Source organism: Rhineura floridana, chromosome 14 (assembly GCF_030035675.1).
Source record: "Rhineura floridana isolate rRhiFlo1 chromosome 14, rRhiFlo1.hap2, whole genome shotgun sequence".
Taxonomy (NCBI): domain Eukaryota; kingdom Metazoa; phylum Chordata; class Lepidosauria; order Squamata; family Rhineuridae; genus Rhineura; species Rhineura floridana.
In genome coordinates, this window is record NC_084493.1 from 21,412,575 (window position 1) to 21,428,654 (window position 16,080).

Here is a 16,080-nt window from a genome sequence, read left to right on the forward strand (position 1 = left end):
ATAAAGGGGGGGGAAAAGGGGGGGAAGCCACCACTCTGGAGCGGCCCCTAATTCTATGGCAAAAGGAGTGGAGCCTCAGTTGACCAGTCAGGTGGATAGCTGCAAACAGTACCATCAACAAGAAGGGCTGTCCAGGCAAACAAAAGTGTACTACTCAATCAACAGCAAAGGCAATCCAGATCAAAATTTATTCAACCCAGCAAATTAATATTCTGTAGTTTGCAGTTTGCCCTTCCTCAAGCAGAAATACACGTTTGCTTGCCCACTCAGTTATTTCCCAGCATCCATAATTTTATAGATGCTGCTTACCGGCATTTTTTTTTTTACACCCACAAACCACATAGGGACATGGTGATCTCCTGCTAGCAGAGCGACCACATTAGGGATTAGGAGGGTCAGCATAAGGGGCTCAGGTGTAAACAGAGACAGTTGCTAATTGCAACCTCTTCAACTTTGGATAATCAGCACACCCATCTTCTTTAGCACCATGGCACCAAACCATCTGTGGGGGAATCTGATGCCTGGATACAGTCTGAGGTGCGCCGATTCCCTCTCCTTCGAAGTGTAAACAAGGAAATGTATTTCCACACACATATCAATATATCTAGGCCACTGTTCTCATACTTATTTAGCTATGTCGGCATATCCTAAAATTTATGTTTCTTCCCCTGATGTTCTACCAAGGGGTAGCCAACACAATGACCTCCAGATGTTGTGGACTACAACTCTCATCAGCCCCGTCCAGCATGGCCAACGGTCAGGAATGATGGGAGTAGCAGCTCAGCAACATCTGGAGGGCAAGCAAGGAGCACTGTCGCAGTTCAAGCAGGGGAGGCTGGTAGCTTCCATATCAGTGGGGCAGTGAACACACTCCGGGGTTCAGTTTGTACTTTCAAGGAGCTGCAAAGCCAGAGCAGATTCACTGTCCCACTGACATTGGGGCCAGCAGCCCCCATTGAGTTCAAGGACACATTCCAGGCAGACAAAAGCATTTGATGAGGGCACGGAGCAAGGCTGGTTTGTTCTGAAGAGTTCCAAGGCCTGTAGACAGAGGCCCATCAGAGGTTCTTCAGCCCTGTTTTATTTGAATGCACCAACACAGTTTGTCGCTGTTTTCAAACACAATGCTTTATTTTGATATTTGATCTTTATTACGAGCCAAGGTTTCACTGTGAAACAGTGACACATAAATAAAACTAAACTAAACTAAGTAGATTTCATAGAAGGTGTTAAAATCTCCCTTTCTGGTGTGATGGAGGAAGACAGGGAACAAAAATTGCTACTCAATTACACTCCATGTTCCGATGTTTATTAACATGGCCCCAAAGGCTCTGGATCAGTCAGCATCTTCTGCTCACTTTCAACTCTGGTGTTGCCTTCCAACCCAGCTCTCCATCTTTCTTGTCACTGTGTTCATCTCATTCACACTCCTTTGCAGCCTTCTTTCTCTTTGCTGGATTTCTGCCACCCTCCCACCCACCTGCATGCAGATCCAATCATCTGAGCCACCTGCCATTCTGTCAATATTTGGATCTTGTCATCTAATCATCATAATCATCATCCATGTAGGTGTCAATTTGCATATTACAGTTCCTAGTATGGAGGGAACTCTGGCGAACAATTTTTGTGTTCAAATATGCATGAAAATGCATTCTGTGAACTGGTCAGGCATGCATCTTTCTCCCTATCAAATCCCAAAAGAACAGGACTGGATTGTCAGGTTTATAGTTCATTGAGTGTCGTGTAATACGAGTTGCGTTTACACAATGATTACACATCTGTCATATCTGGGCACAGAAACCAATTGTGGAAAGATTCACGTGTGAAGTGGCCTTTGAATAGAGTGGCCATGTGTCCTACTTGACAGAGGACAGTCCTTTATCTGAAGGAGTCCTCTATTGAAGGGCTGTCTGATCCAAGTCCAGTTTAATGATAACAAATAAGGCTGCATTCAGACGTGGGGTTTATTGCATTATTTTTCCAGATTATAATGCTAGTGTTTCTGTCCTGATTTCTAATGTTCTTTTCACACTGCATTACAAAACGGTTGTGTTATGGAACTGTAGGCTTTTTCATCAATATACCATCATGTCATGCTGAATTTCATTCACATCACTGGGCACAATAACAGACATCATCAGAAATGTCATCACTTCTTTATGCTGGAATACCACCCCAAATTTCATTATGTGAGCAGCAGTGGAATGACTCCAGAAAACTGCGGGAAAAATAAAATGCCAAACTCCCATGATTTTCTAGGTTAATGGGGTTGCAAATGGATTTTTTCTGGAAGCAGATAACATGGAAATAAGTGCTAAACGTCCACTTGCTTCTGCAAGATTTCCAGAAGTGGCTTCTGCATCATGTGAAAGATCACATAAAATGCAAACGTTAACAGGTAAGATGAAAAAATGGAATAAAGTGCTGTCTGAATGTAGCCTCAGAAGGGAGAACAGGGGCTTTAAAAGTTACTGATTGGCATCTGGACAGCAGAGTGACCAGGCACATCTGGGCTGCTTTCACACATGGGGCTGATTGTGTTAGCTTAAAGGATTGAAAAGATAACGCTTCTGTCCTGATTTGTAAAATTCCTTTCACACAGCAGTATCTTTTGCGTTAAAGAACAGCAGCTTTTTCAGCCAATATACCAGCATTTCACTCAACTGTCTTTCACACAGCTTGTTTTTGTCCCTCACCCATTATACACATGCGCACTGTTCCTCACTGTGAAGGAGGTCTAACATCTCGTCCCATCGTATCTCTCCCTTTAGTATCTGACTTTTTAAATTATTTTAGTTATATCGACACAGGGGTGTGTGTGGGAAATGCTGCTGCTATCTGCGCTGATGCCAGAATACCGGTACAATTTTTGTCAGGCAAAAAACCCCTGCACGACTAAAGAGCAGGAATGCACTGCATGCTGGGATGCCTATCACATGAGCAGCTGCAGCTAGCGAAGAACTTCCATGATTTTCCGGGTTCCCAGCCTTGCTAACGGATTATTTCTGGTGTCATTTATCATGGAAATTTGCGCTAAACTTGCACTACATTCTACTCGAATTCTGGAGCTAGCTTGTACGTTGTGTGAAAGACCAATATAATGCACAAATTACCCGGTAAGAAATCACCACAATAATGGAATAAAGTGCAGTGTGAAAGCAGCCCTGGTCACAGTCTTCCCCACTATGGAAAGAGGGGTTGTATTTTTATTCATTGTTATTATGATGGTTGTATTATTATAGTAATTGTATTGAATTATTATAGTATTTTTTCTAAATTGGGGGATGGGGGAGAATATTCACTAAATCAGATTTATTATGGGATTTTGACATAATCCAACAATCCACATTGTTTTCGGACTGGCATTGATTTCTTGTGGTAGGTCACAGCTGTCATCAGCAGAGTTTTTTTTTTAAAAAAAAATCAACTCTGAATTTTACGTTATTGTCTTTGTAATCAGCTTTCCTCTAAGCTGATGCATTCTTAATATAACTCAGTGGAACAAGTGCCTACAGCATAAGCATTTTCATCAGCATTTTCATTAGCAATTATGTTATTTTTTTCGTTGAAGAAAAACCCACGAATCAGCAATTGTACAAACAATTGGGAACATATTTATGGTGGATCGGTACTGAAAGCCAGACTGTTGGAATTCAAACAGATAGGAACCAGCTACCGAACCACAACCCTAGTAGCTATACATATAAATAGATACACATATGTATTTTTTTATGCAACTCTGAAACCCTTTTTGTCTTCTTTTTTGGTGATGAGTAAGTGGACCCCCCTTCCTTAAAAACCTGAGAAAACATTCAGCATATACTAATTGGTGCTACCCGTACTCTTCTTCATTCTGTGATATCTATCTACGTATCTGATTTTTGTCTTGACCCCTCCTTTTCTTCTCACCACAATCCTGTGAGGTAGGTTATGCTGAGACTGGGTGACTGGAAAGCTTTGTAGCTGAGCAGAGAGTTGAAACTTCATCTCTCTAGTCTGAGATGTGACTGAACCCAGTGAAGAGAAGTGTTCTTTCTTCCACCTAGGGATAAATATCCCCCCAGAAACTGCAGAAATTCTCTTTCTAGTTTGAAACAAAAGTTTTCTTGCAAGCAAAGTCTAGCATCCCTCACCTACCATAACTGGCGCTATGTTCTTGAAGGGCGCATAACTAAAGGACCATTTGCTTCCACGCCAGCTTGCCTGACATTGGGCCCTTACTTGGGTGCCCCTTCCACCAGAACTTAGGCAGGTGGCCACATCTTTGCAATTTCCAAGTGCACCCAGTCCCTGTCAAAGTAGATCCGCCTTGGCAGGGATCTTCCTCTGTAGCCCATCTGAGCTGCAGTGTGCTCCCAATTCTTCCTTTTGAAGTGGGGTCATCTGATGTCATGGCAATTGAAAGGTGGGTGACTCCACCCACCTGCCAAAGTGGTCCACGGTGGGTGGGGAAACCCAGGATTCAGCTCACTGGCCAGATCCTGTTCTCCATTCCTGGCCTATCTAGTCCAGCATTCTGTTCTCACAGTAGCCAACCAGATGCCTATGGGAAGCCAAAAGGACATGAGCACAATAGCACTGTTCCCATTTGCAATTCCCAGCAACCAGTATTCAGAGACTTAATGCCTTTGAACTGGAGGTAATATAGCCACCATGACTAGTAGCAACTGAGAGCCTTGTCCTCCATGAGTTGGTCTTCCAAGATGGTGGCCATCACTACATTTTGTGCTAGCAAACTCTATAGCTTAATACGCACTCATTTGTGTAATGCTAAGCTGTGCTTTAGCTTTACACCCACAGCCTCTGTGTTTTGTTATGCTGTATTGTTTTGTACGTTTAGAGCTGGTTTTAAATTTGAGGGTATGTGCTACTGAAGGGTGGGAGGACTTTTTTTTTAAAAGAAGCATTTATTTTATGTCTATTCGTCATAGATATTTATTTTAGGTTAGGCCACTTTGAACCTTGCCCCCCTTCCCACTCCCTTCCAGGACAGCAACGTTGACATCACAAAGGATTTAATTATCGATCAAAGCGACAGACTCAGCAGTTTTGGGAATGCCTGCTCTCTTGTATGCCCACAACCCAGCCCTACCATTCCATCTCACCTTCTCTTTGCTGCTGGGGGATGATGGGAGCTTGCTGGGGGAAGGCCTGGCTGATTGGTGCATAGGCGGCTGGGTATGCTGCTGGAACACAAAAAAACAGAATGGTCAGGGCAAACCGAGCATCCCGCTTGCTCTGAGAGAAGAATGACAAAGCAAAAACCAATGGCTGTGATCCTGGGTGACAAAGTGGGATGCCCAGCAGTGGACCCTGAGCATGACTCAGTTCTGGAGATGCATTCATGCATCACATGCAAAGAGCTCTCTCTGCTGCCTGCACTCCCAAGTTCCCTTAAGAACATAAGAAGAGTCCTGCTGGATCAGGCCAGTGGCCCATCTAGTCCAGCATTCTGTTCTCACAGGGGCCAATCAGTTGATTGTGGGAAACCCAGAAGCAGGACCTGAGTGCAAGAGGACTCTTCTCTCCTGCGGTTTCTAACAACTGGTATTTGGAAACATAGTGCCTCTAACCATTAAGGAAGAGGATGGTCAGCATGACTAGTAGACACTGACTGCCTTATCCTCCATGCATTTGTCTAATCCTCTTTTAAAGCCATCCAAGTCGTTCGCTATCCCTGCTTCTTGTGGGAGCAAATTCCATGGTTTAACTATGCCCTGTGTGAAGAAGCACTTTCTTTTTTCTGTCCTGAATTCTCCAACGTTCAGCTTCTTTGGATGTCCACGAGTTATAGTGTAATGTGAGAGGGAGAAAAACTTTTCTCTATCCACTTTCTCCACGCCATGCATAATTTTATACACTCCTAGCATGCCACCTCTGACTTGCCTTTTCTCTAAACTAAAGAGCTCCAAATGCAGCAACCTGTCCTCATAGGGGAGTTGCTCCATCCCTTTGCTCATTTTGGTTTCTTTTTTCTAAACCTTTTCCAACTTTTCAATAACTTTTTTGAAGTGAGGTGACCAGAACTGTGTGCAGTATTCCAAATGTGGGCGAACCACAGTTTTGTATAGTGGCATTATGATAATGGTATTTTTATTTTCTTGTATTACACGACAATGTGGACAGGTCCAAACAGTACATGACCCTAGTTTGTAGGGTCAGGAGTTCTGAAGAAAACCCTTGGAGCTGCATGAAGCCGAGTGGGAAGAGCATTTTGTGTACACTAAATATGCAAACATATTGAAGGCCCCTTACACTGGTGCTGTTGGTCCATCTGTCCCAGTGCTGTCCGCTCTGACTGGCAGCAGCTCTCCAGGGTTTCAGGCAGATCTTTCTCCTGGCTCCTGCTACTTGAGAACCTTTAGGCCAGGGATTAATCCTGGGACTTCAGACAAGCAAGGCGTGAACTATGCCAAGGGTAGCCAACGTGGGGCCTGTGTTGTTGGACTCCAACTCCCACCATGGCCAATAGTCAGGGATGATGGGAACTGAAGTCCACCAACATCTAGAGGCAGAGCTTGGAAAAGTTAATTTTTTGAACAACAACTCCCATCAGCCCAATCCAGTGGCCATGCTGGCTGGGGCTGATGGGACTTGTAGTTCAAAAAAAGTAAGTTTTCCAAGCTCTGTCAAGAGGTCATGACATTGGCTTCCCCTTAATGACTACTTCCTTTTGCTCCTCCCTGAAACCAGGGGAGCTCCAATATGCTACTAGAGCACTGTTCTCCAAACTTGGGTCCCAGATGCTGCTGGAGTACAACTCCCATCATCCTTGGCCATTGGCTAAGCTGGCTGGGGTTGATGGGAGCTCTGGTCTGACAACATATGGGGACCTAAGGTTGAACAGCAGTGCTCTAGAGATTCTGGCAGGACCACCCAAATCTTCTCTCTCTCTGTGATTCTGCCCTAAGAGCCGTTTGTTCATGTGCCATAACCAAAGTCAACATAATCCTCCAAGCACCTGTCTTAGATCAAACAGCACGACGTACAGGGTTGTATATGCCTTCTAATGGGGTGTATATATTGTTTGCCTGCTTTGGTGTATTCATTTAAGCTTCAGTGTTAGCCTGTGCAGGGAACCTCCTGGTCTGTGGCTTCCTAGGCCCATCGGCCCATCTCTCAGGTACCATTTCTAGTTCTAACCTCCATCTTGGAGTGCAGAATTGTTTTCCCCTTTCCCTGGCAAAAGAACACTTGATTCCAACTGCCAGTTGCCCTGGGACTGGGGAGCTGAAGGAAAGCACCACTGAAATCTGTCCTCCAATTTCTCATTTTTTTTGTTTCTTTCCCTGAAAACGAGGCTTCTGTTTTTCTGCCTCATTTGTGGGAATCTTTAGGATTTTGGCGAGTGTGGGGCATTGAGCTTACCTTAGCATTACAAGGTAGGCGAGGGTGGTGTGTGTTTTCTATCTGTTAAAAATGTTTCCAGCGCTTTGCAGCCTCCATGGCTGCCTGCACTTCCTGACCTGAAAAAGGCCCATTTGAGGAGTTTCCCCTCATGATGCCTTCATCTGGGTTTGAACTGAAGAGTAGGAAACCACGGAGGCTGCCTACTGAGCATCTGAGATTGGTGTGATTTTATTTTTTGAAAAAGGGAAGTCCTTCCTTTTACCTTTAAAAACAATATTTATGTGTTGACTTAAAAAAATAAAATAAAAAGACTTTGCTTAAGAAAAATAACAATGAACAGCTGTCAGAAGCACTATAGAAAGCCTCTTTGGCTTAAGTCCAGCCATGAACATCATGGAGTTTTCAGGAAGGAAGGGCAGCCAGGAAGGCTACAGAATGCAGATGACTGGAGAGAAGATTTGTAAAAAGAAAGAATGAATGAAAAAAAGAAGAGACAGCCACAAACACAGCCAAAGTCATGACCTCTTGACAGAGCTTGGATAACCTCGAAAATAAGGTAAGTGCAAGAAAACCCTGGCACATCACAAATGTATTTATTTATTTATTTAAAAGTATTTATAAACCGCTTAGTATTTTAAAAAAATATGTTGAAAAAGCAATGGACAACATAAAAACAACAAATCATTCAAACAAAACCACAACATAAAACCAGTAACACATATAAAAACAGGAATTCAGGGAATTCAAACAAATAAGAAACAGACCCAATCTTATAGGTCAGGGAAAGCCTGGCCAGAAAGACAAGTGAATGTCACACACACAAAAAATCTTTCCCCTTTGATAATGTTCAAATGCAATTTCTTTTCTCAGGAGCTGATAGGGAATGGTCAGGAAAAAAAAACATAAGAGAAGAAACTTTCGGCACAGCACTACAGTTTGGCTCTGTCCACCAGCCAGGGAATTAAGGGCCTCTGGGAGGTTGCATCCCTTGCATTCTAGGAACAGCACCACGGCAAGGGGGAAGACCAATCTGACCACATCCTTCAGCGAGGGAAGGACCAGCAGCAGAGGGCCTTCTGCTCCTCTGCCCTTTCCTGCCAGAAGGGACATGTGGTTCCAACTCCCAGTTGCCCTGGGTCTGCAGGGCATGCTTTGGCCTCATCTATCAGCCAGGGACTCAGTGCTGCTGGGTTGTGAGTGGGTGTTATAATCTACTGTAAACCACCTTGAGGTTTATTCAATCAAATGGCAGGACATACATCTTCTACATAAAAGAACAAGCAAGCAGCTGCCACTGTGCCTCAGCCTCCATCAGCCTTAACACCTTCGAATTTGCTTGGCTCTGAACAAGATCCCTCCCAGAAGGAAACCATCAAAACCCTCTTAACTCATGAGGCCAGGTAGGCAGCTCCCTATGCATGATCACCTGCCCCTTGGCGGGCTCTAACTTGCAGAAACAATGGAGAGCCATGATTGGACCTCGTCTTTTAAAAAGTTAGTAATTAGCAACCACAGGGTGGGGTGGTGATTTGGATAAAGATCATGGACACTGGGGGATGGGGGGAAGGCAACCGTTTCCCTCTGTGTCATTTTCCTAATGAACTCTCCCGAACTAGTATATTTATTTATTTTATTTATTGAAAATATTTCTATCCAACCCTCCTACCCTAAAATAGGACACTCAGGGTGGCTCACAATAAAAAAAAATTTTTTTTGCCCAGTTAGAGAAAACCTTGATGGACAGTTAGGGGACATGCAAATTTCCCCTAATGGCAGGGCTGCCACAAGAGCATGTGCCATGTGAAGCAAGCACACCTCCCTGCCGTCTTCTCCACCAGTGTAGAGATTGCCTCCCCTGAAGAGTTGGGACAGTATTCGGGTTCACATTTGGGAGAGAACCTTCCCCCTCGGACCCACTGTGATGAAGCCACATCATCAACAGAATGGACTGTACATGGGGCCATACTGAACTTAACAGGTGGTCCGAGGGCTTGTATAGGACATTGCTGACCCATACATATAGCCACTTCCTGGGAGCATGTGCAAAGAAATATTTTGCCATGCCAAAGGGATGTGCTAAAATTCCATCCAATTTGGAATTGGTACCAAATTTTCCATTACTACAATTATTGGCTATCATTGTGCATTGGATTTTTATGTAAGGTAATGTAAGGACAGGCGGAGTGTGATCCTGTTATTCTTACTTGATCTCTCAGTGGCTTTTGATACCATTGACCATGCTATCCTTCTGGGCCGACTTGGTGAGATGGGTATTGGAGGCACTGTTTCAAAGTGGTTCCGATCCTATCTCCAAGGTCGCTCTCTTTAGTGTGGCGGCACCTATCCTGTGGAATTCCCTCCCCTTAAATATTAGACAGGTGCCATCTCTGTTATCTTTTTGGTGCCTACTGAAGACTTTCCTCTTTCAACAAGCCTTTTAAGTTGGAGACCTAACTGCTTTTTAAACCTTGTTTTTTAAAATGTTTTTAATCTTAGAAAATGGTTTGAAAGCTTTTTTTAAGTAACGTTTTTGAAGATGTTTTGTTTTAATGTGTTTTAAAGTTTGTTTTTATGATGTTTTAATGTTTTTTGTGCTTTTCTTTGCCGCCCTGGGCTCCTGGTGGGAGGAAGGATGGGATATTACCTTAAGGGTAGGATCCTACAGATTGCTGCCTCATCATGCAGCAGAAAGGATTTCAGAAGCTGGCACGGCATCACAGCTCTGCTAGGGATGTTGGAGCCACAAATGCAGCTGTTGCAGGGGTCATTTATGTTGTGCTGTAGCTCCTGGAAATGAGGGTTTTTCTTTCTATATTGCAAGGGCTGGACATTGGGCCAGCCCCATGGGCTTGACACCCTGTGGCTGCTTGTCTTATCTTCCTGGGATCCCAACAAAGACCTACCTCTTTGCCCAGGCATTTTAATTTTAGTTTTAATTTTAATTTTATAGTTAATTAATCGTAATCTCTATTAATTTTGTCTTAATCTGTTTTTAACGTGTTTTTATATCTATATGTTGTAATCCACATTCGCTGGTTTTTAAAAGTGGTTTTATTCTGTTGTACACCGCCCTGAGAGCCTGTTGCTAAAGGGTGGCTTAAAAGTGCAATAAATAAATAATAAATAAATAAATAAACAGCCCCTTCCTAGTTTTTTTAGCATGTTTCCAGACACCAAGCATGCCATGATAGGATCCTGAGACATTCGCCAAGCATCACTCTTCCTTCCTAGGATAAGGGCACGTTCTCAAAAAGCCGCCCGCTCTTACTTCAGATGGGCTACAGAACGGAGAGCCCAGGATTCCTTAAGAAGGAGATCTTGTCATGGTCCCCCATAGCATCCTCCTTGCATCTGGCTAGTTTACACACACTCATCATATCACGATGATGCCATGAGAAGATGGAAAGATGCAAGGAAAGGGACAGACAGACAGAGAGATGGGCGGTGGCAGTGAGCGGGGGGGGGCGGGCGAGGAGGACAGGCAAAGCAATGTTTGAGACCTGCATAGTGCTGCATGCCTGCGTAGGCTTGTTGGAGGGGGTCTGCCACAGTGGGACTTTGAGCTGGGAAGAGAAAAGAAGGAAGAGAATAAACAAAGTCAACCAAAGGAGAACAGCTTTCACAGAAGCACAGTGCAAGGGCAGGCCGTGAACCACTCAAGATCCCTCCTTGACTTTCCATCATGTCTCTTCTCCTCCGTTGCTTCCCACAGTCTAGCGACATGCTGCACTAAGGGCATGAGAGCAACCCCACCATGCCAGAGCTCTTCCAATTGAGAATTATGAAGCTCCTCCCTTCCCTGCACAACCACCAGTAGAGGAAGCTGGAATGGATAGAAACCACAAACTTAGCTGGTGGAGGAGGAGCCATTGGTTTCCTCTTCCTGTCTATCTCCCATTGTCTCTTTTTTGGAAGCAGCTAATTTTCCCCAGGAGTTGGAAGGGGAGCAGCAGGGAAAATTAGCCCCTAAAGGAAAGAGATAAGGGGAGAGGATACGGTAGACAGAGAAAAGCAGCTCTTCTGTACATGTGATTTCACTGTGTGGGTGATTTCTGTTCCCTCCAATTTTTTGGCCCGCTAGCGGCGAATCCTTCAAAATGTTGAGCAGGTAGATCTGACGAGTAGTAGGCACTGTTCTTGCATGAAACCCTAACCCTATCAGCAAAGGGCCATTGCTAGCCACTGGGGTTCCTTGGACAGGATCCTGGATCTTTGATCCAGGTCTTCATCCTCCTAGACCACTAGGATCGTTGGTCCATACTCTAACTTTTGCCTATTCGCCACCATCACTGCCACGTACCTCAGACAATAACACTGGGCTGGGCCCAATGTAAACTTTTGCTCCATGCCAATAGGGCTACCATCTTTTTCTGTAGACAAAGACAGTCTATGATCTCATACCTATCAGAGTAAGCAATGGAGAGAACTTGCAGGCTGCAGATGCAGCACAGCTCCTTGAGGCAACATTCCCTATAGAGGCCTTCCCCAACCTGGTGCCCACCAGATGTTGCTGAACTCCAACTCCCATCACTTCTGCCCCCTGGCCATGCTGGCTGGGAATTGTTGTTCAATACCAGTTGGAGAGCACTAGGTTGGGGAAGGCCGCCCAAAGGCAATTACAGTGGCGAAGGGTTGAGCTGTAAGGAAGACATGGAGGATGCAAGAGGTATCCATTGCTCAACAGTCAGTCTGAGTGGCAGCCAAAGACTTGCAGACAACAACGGAGGATTGGGTGATGTATGTTTGTGATTGACACTGACTGCGAAACTGGCTTAGAGACTAAGGCAGCCTTGCATGTAATAACCTGCTTGGTAGCCACAGTACAGCAGAAATTCCAGGCAGGCAAGTGCATAGGATTCCATCCAAAGGAGTGAGTGGAACAGTGGAAGATAGGAGGATCTCTCCATTTTTCCTCCATCAGTTCTTTTGGTTTCTGCACTGGCTGGAGAGGCAGAGACTCTGTCCCTCAGCTCTGTCCCTACGGATAGATGAATCTGTCGATTAGGGTTTCTCTCCATTTCTCATTTTTCTACTCTTTCAAGTTCAGTTCTCCACACTTCCACCTCAGTTAGTGATTTTTTTTAAAAAAAAATGTCCTTATGAAATTTTTATCACATTTTTCCTCATATACACATTTTTGTAGGCAATGTTGCATAATATATACATTTTTGCAAAACAAATGTCTCTTATATAATGCATTTTGTTTGCTACTCTCACTAATACATGCATTGTTATGCACACTTTACCCTAGTATGTGCATTTTTGTACACAATACCTGCCTGGAGAACTGCATTGCAAAATTTGGAGAGGTGCGAATTTTGAAGGATGGCTATGGTTTGGCTTGCATATTGTTTTGGGAAGTGCAGATGGGGTAGACTTGCCAATATATGTGAACTATACAGAATGTTTCTGACTGTAATTGTGTTTTAGAATATTTGTAACTGTTTTTAAAATGCTTTTCTTTTTAATTGTTGCTAAATTTCTTGATATGTTTGCTGCCCTGGGCTTCTTTGGAAGGAAGGTCTGGATATATTTATTATTATTGTTGTTGTTGTTGCTGCTGCTGCTGCTGCTGTTGTTGATAATAATAATAATAATAATAAAACTGAATCAGATCTCCGCTCCATCTCTATCTGTCCCTTTTCCATCAGCTTGTTTGGTAGGAGGCATTTTTTAAAATTAGTTTCCAGCATGGAAACACAGGAGACTAACCTTGCAGCAAGCTAATAAAAAATGGCAGGCTAGTAACTTTGGTGGGCTTATTTACAAGACTGGGCTATGGAAGGGAGAAAGCAGCATTTATTTTTTTTTAATGATGCACACTTTCCCAAAGCTTTAGAAACACATATGTATCATCATCATCATCATCGGGGCATAATTATACCTGAGAGGCAAGGATGAAATTCCTGTTTGCTCCATATTGTCTGCCTGCAGGGCATTTAGTTCTCCCAGGGCCTCAAAGGGCCTCTTCTCTTCTTCTCTTGGAGCCAATGGCAGGGAGCTTGAACAGGACATCCATTATTTCAGAGAATCATAGAGTCATAGAGCGAGTCCAACCCCTGGCTCAACTCAGGAATCTAAGTTAAAGCATACCTGACAGGTGGCTGTTCAGCTGCCTCCTGAATGCCTCCAGAGCTGGAGAGCCCACCACCTCCCTAGGTCATTAGTTCTATTGTTGTACCACTCTAACAGTTAGGAAGTTTTTCCTGATGTTCAGTCGAAATGTGGCTTCCTGTAACTTGAGCCCATTATTCTGTGTCCTGCACTCTAGGATAATCAAGAAGAGATCCTGGCCCTCCTATGTGTGACAACCTTTCAAGTGCTTGAAGAATGCTATCATATCTCCCCTCAGTCTTCTTTTCTCAAGGCTAAACATGCCCAGTTCTTTCCCACCTCTTTTCCTTTGTCCCAAACCTACCTGGGTATGGATGGATTCCATTGGTATAAATAGTTTCTGATGCTGGCTGCCCATTGGTCTGTGGTGGGAGAGGGCTGAATCCATTTACCCCGATGGGTGTGGCTATGCTGGGGACAGGGGCTGTGCTGATCCCTGGAGGTGTGCTTGTACCTGTGAACCACCAAGCAGATGAGGCAAAACAGACGAATTAGAGACGGATTTGATATTGGCGGTCTGTTTCTCAAAGGCAGAGGTTGGGTTAGGGTTCAGAGTGGGTAGGACTCTGGATGGCTCAAACCAGCCTATGAAAAATTAATCTACAGTACTTCCTCATCTGGGCTGCTCTGCAGGCATTGAGAAAGAGTGAGTCTTGGTCATTGTCACCCTGGCCCCAAAACACAAAACTCCTCTGCAAAGCCAAATCTTTTGTTCATTTGTGTAAAAGATTATAATACATCCCAACTAAGTCCTACTTGGAGCAGATCCATTGACATGAATGAACCTAAGTTAGTTTTGTCTCAATAGGTCTACTTTGAGTAGGACTAGCATTGAATACCACTCAGAAGCTCAACTGATCAAAAGCTTTCAGTGACATTTGCTGCCCTTTCTCAGGTGGTGAATGTAGAAGGACCATTTTGGCAATTTCTCCAGGACTGGAGGTATTTTTGCCTGATTGCCTCTTGCAAATAGCGATACTGCTCCTATGGTAGAGCCATCTCCCGACATACAGCAATGCCCCTGGAATGAGTGCATTATTGGGGAGGGGGGAGATGGTGAAGGAATGCTGGTGCTTGCAAGTGACAACAAACAAATAAACAGATAAAAAGAAACAAAAAAAGAGAGAGAATATATCCTGGTAAGCCCCAATGCCTTGGAAGATTTCAACCCCCAAACTCTGAACCATTTTCAGCCCCTCTTTTCCCCGCAAGATTCTCAAAGTTGGAGAAACAGAACTTTGAAAGAACATTAAAAACTGGTTCAAATGATGCTAAATGGCCTGGGGAAATAAAAAGGTTGTTGCCTGAAGCTGAAAGAACAGCAAAGTAGGCACTCGGCAAGCCACCTTGGGGAGAACCTTCCAGAGACTGATGCCACCACCAAAAGAGACTCTATGTAAATTTTCCCCAAGCTGGGAAGTATTTGTCCTAGTGTAGCAGGGGTGGCTAATGTGTGGCTCTCCAGATGTTGCTGAACTACAACTCCCATCATCCATTGATGGCTGGGGCAGATGGGAATTGGTGTCCAACAACATCTGGAGGGCCACAGCTTCCCCATCCCTGCAGTACAGCCTCTTGAGCATCCAAAGACCAGCAAGTGAGAAATACCTGATGAGGGTGTCATGGGAGCAGCGACCAACCCGCTGACATTGAAGGCAGCCATCTGCTGCATCTGGGCCGCCGCAATGGCCGCCATGGGGTTGAGGCAAGTTCCTTGTGCTGCAGCCATCAGTGCTGCCTGCTGCTGCATTATCTTAAGGAAAGAAAGAAAGACGTGGGGAGAGAGAAGGAATCGAAATGGAATAAGCAAGGGGTGGGGTTGGGAGAGAAGGAGCAACCAAGAATAGGAAGCAGAAGACACAGAGGAGGGAGAAGGGGAGGAGGAAGAGGGTGCAAGTTAGTTTTGCCTTTGTTATCAAAGAGCATTTTCCAGCTGTTGGCATGACAACCTAGGAAGATGTCTGGTAATGAGCCAGATCATTAGTCTTATCTAGCTCTGTGCGGTCTACACCAGCTTTCCTCAACCTGTTGCTTCCAGAGTAAGAGAAGGAGGTAGCCTAGACACCTGGCTGCTTGCTCTAGAACCTGACCAGAAGCCTGTCATAGACCTCACTGTCAGCGTTTGGACCCTGGGATCCTCATCTACCTGCTTGGACCATAAGAACATGATAAGAACCCTGCTAGGGCAGGCCAAGGGCTGTTCCAGTCCAGCCTCCTGTTGTCACAGTGGCCCACCAGATGCCCATGGGAAGCCTGCAAGCAGGACCTGAGGGCAACAGCTCTCTACTCACATGCGCTTCCCGGAGGTATAATGCCTCTGGCAGTGGAGGTAGTATGCCGCCATTGGTAGCCATATCCTCCATGAATTTGTCTGATCCTCTTTTAAAGCTATTCCATGTTGGTGGCCATCACTGCATCTTGTGGGAGCAAATTCCATCATTTAGCTATGCACTATGTGAAGAAGCATTTTTTTAAAAAAAAGAACCAGGTTGTTTGCCTCTAATTGTACGCGGCAGCAGTTTCTAATCCATGGGGATGGTTGCCAGGGCAAAGAACCAGCATCATCTCCTCTAGTTGTTGACACTTTACCCATCTCTTCCTCCTGTACTAGCTCCA

The 16,080-nt window shown here is 44.6% G+C and overlaps 1 protein-coding gene across 1 annotated transcript in view; it reads right to left on the reverse strand.

Moving 5' to 3' along the window:
- The window catches only part of CELF6 (CUGBP Elav-like family member 6), a 239,295-nt gene that overhangs the window by 25,729 nt on the left and 197,486 nt on the right, over positions 1–16,080 (reverse strand). Inside the window, exons 9-12 of the mRNA XM_061595758.1 lie at positions 15,073–15,208; positions 13,769–13,918; positions 10,851–10,913; positions 5,106–5,186 (exon numbers count right to left, since the gene is read on the reverse strand). Coding sequence (XP_061451742.1) covers positions 5,106–5,186; positions 10,851–10,913; positions 13,769–13,918; positions 15,073–15,208 — 430 coding nt within the window. The remainder of the gene's footprint in view (positions 1–5,105; positions 5,187–10,850; positions 10,914–13,768; positions 13,919–15,072; positions 15,209–16,080) is intronic.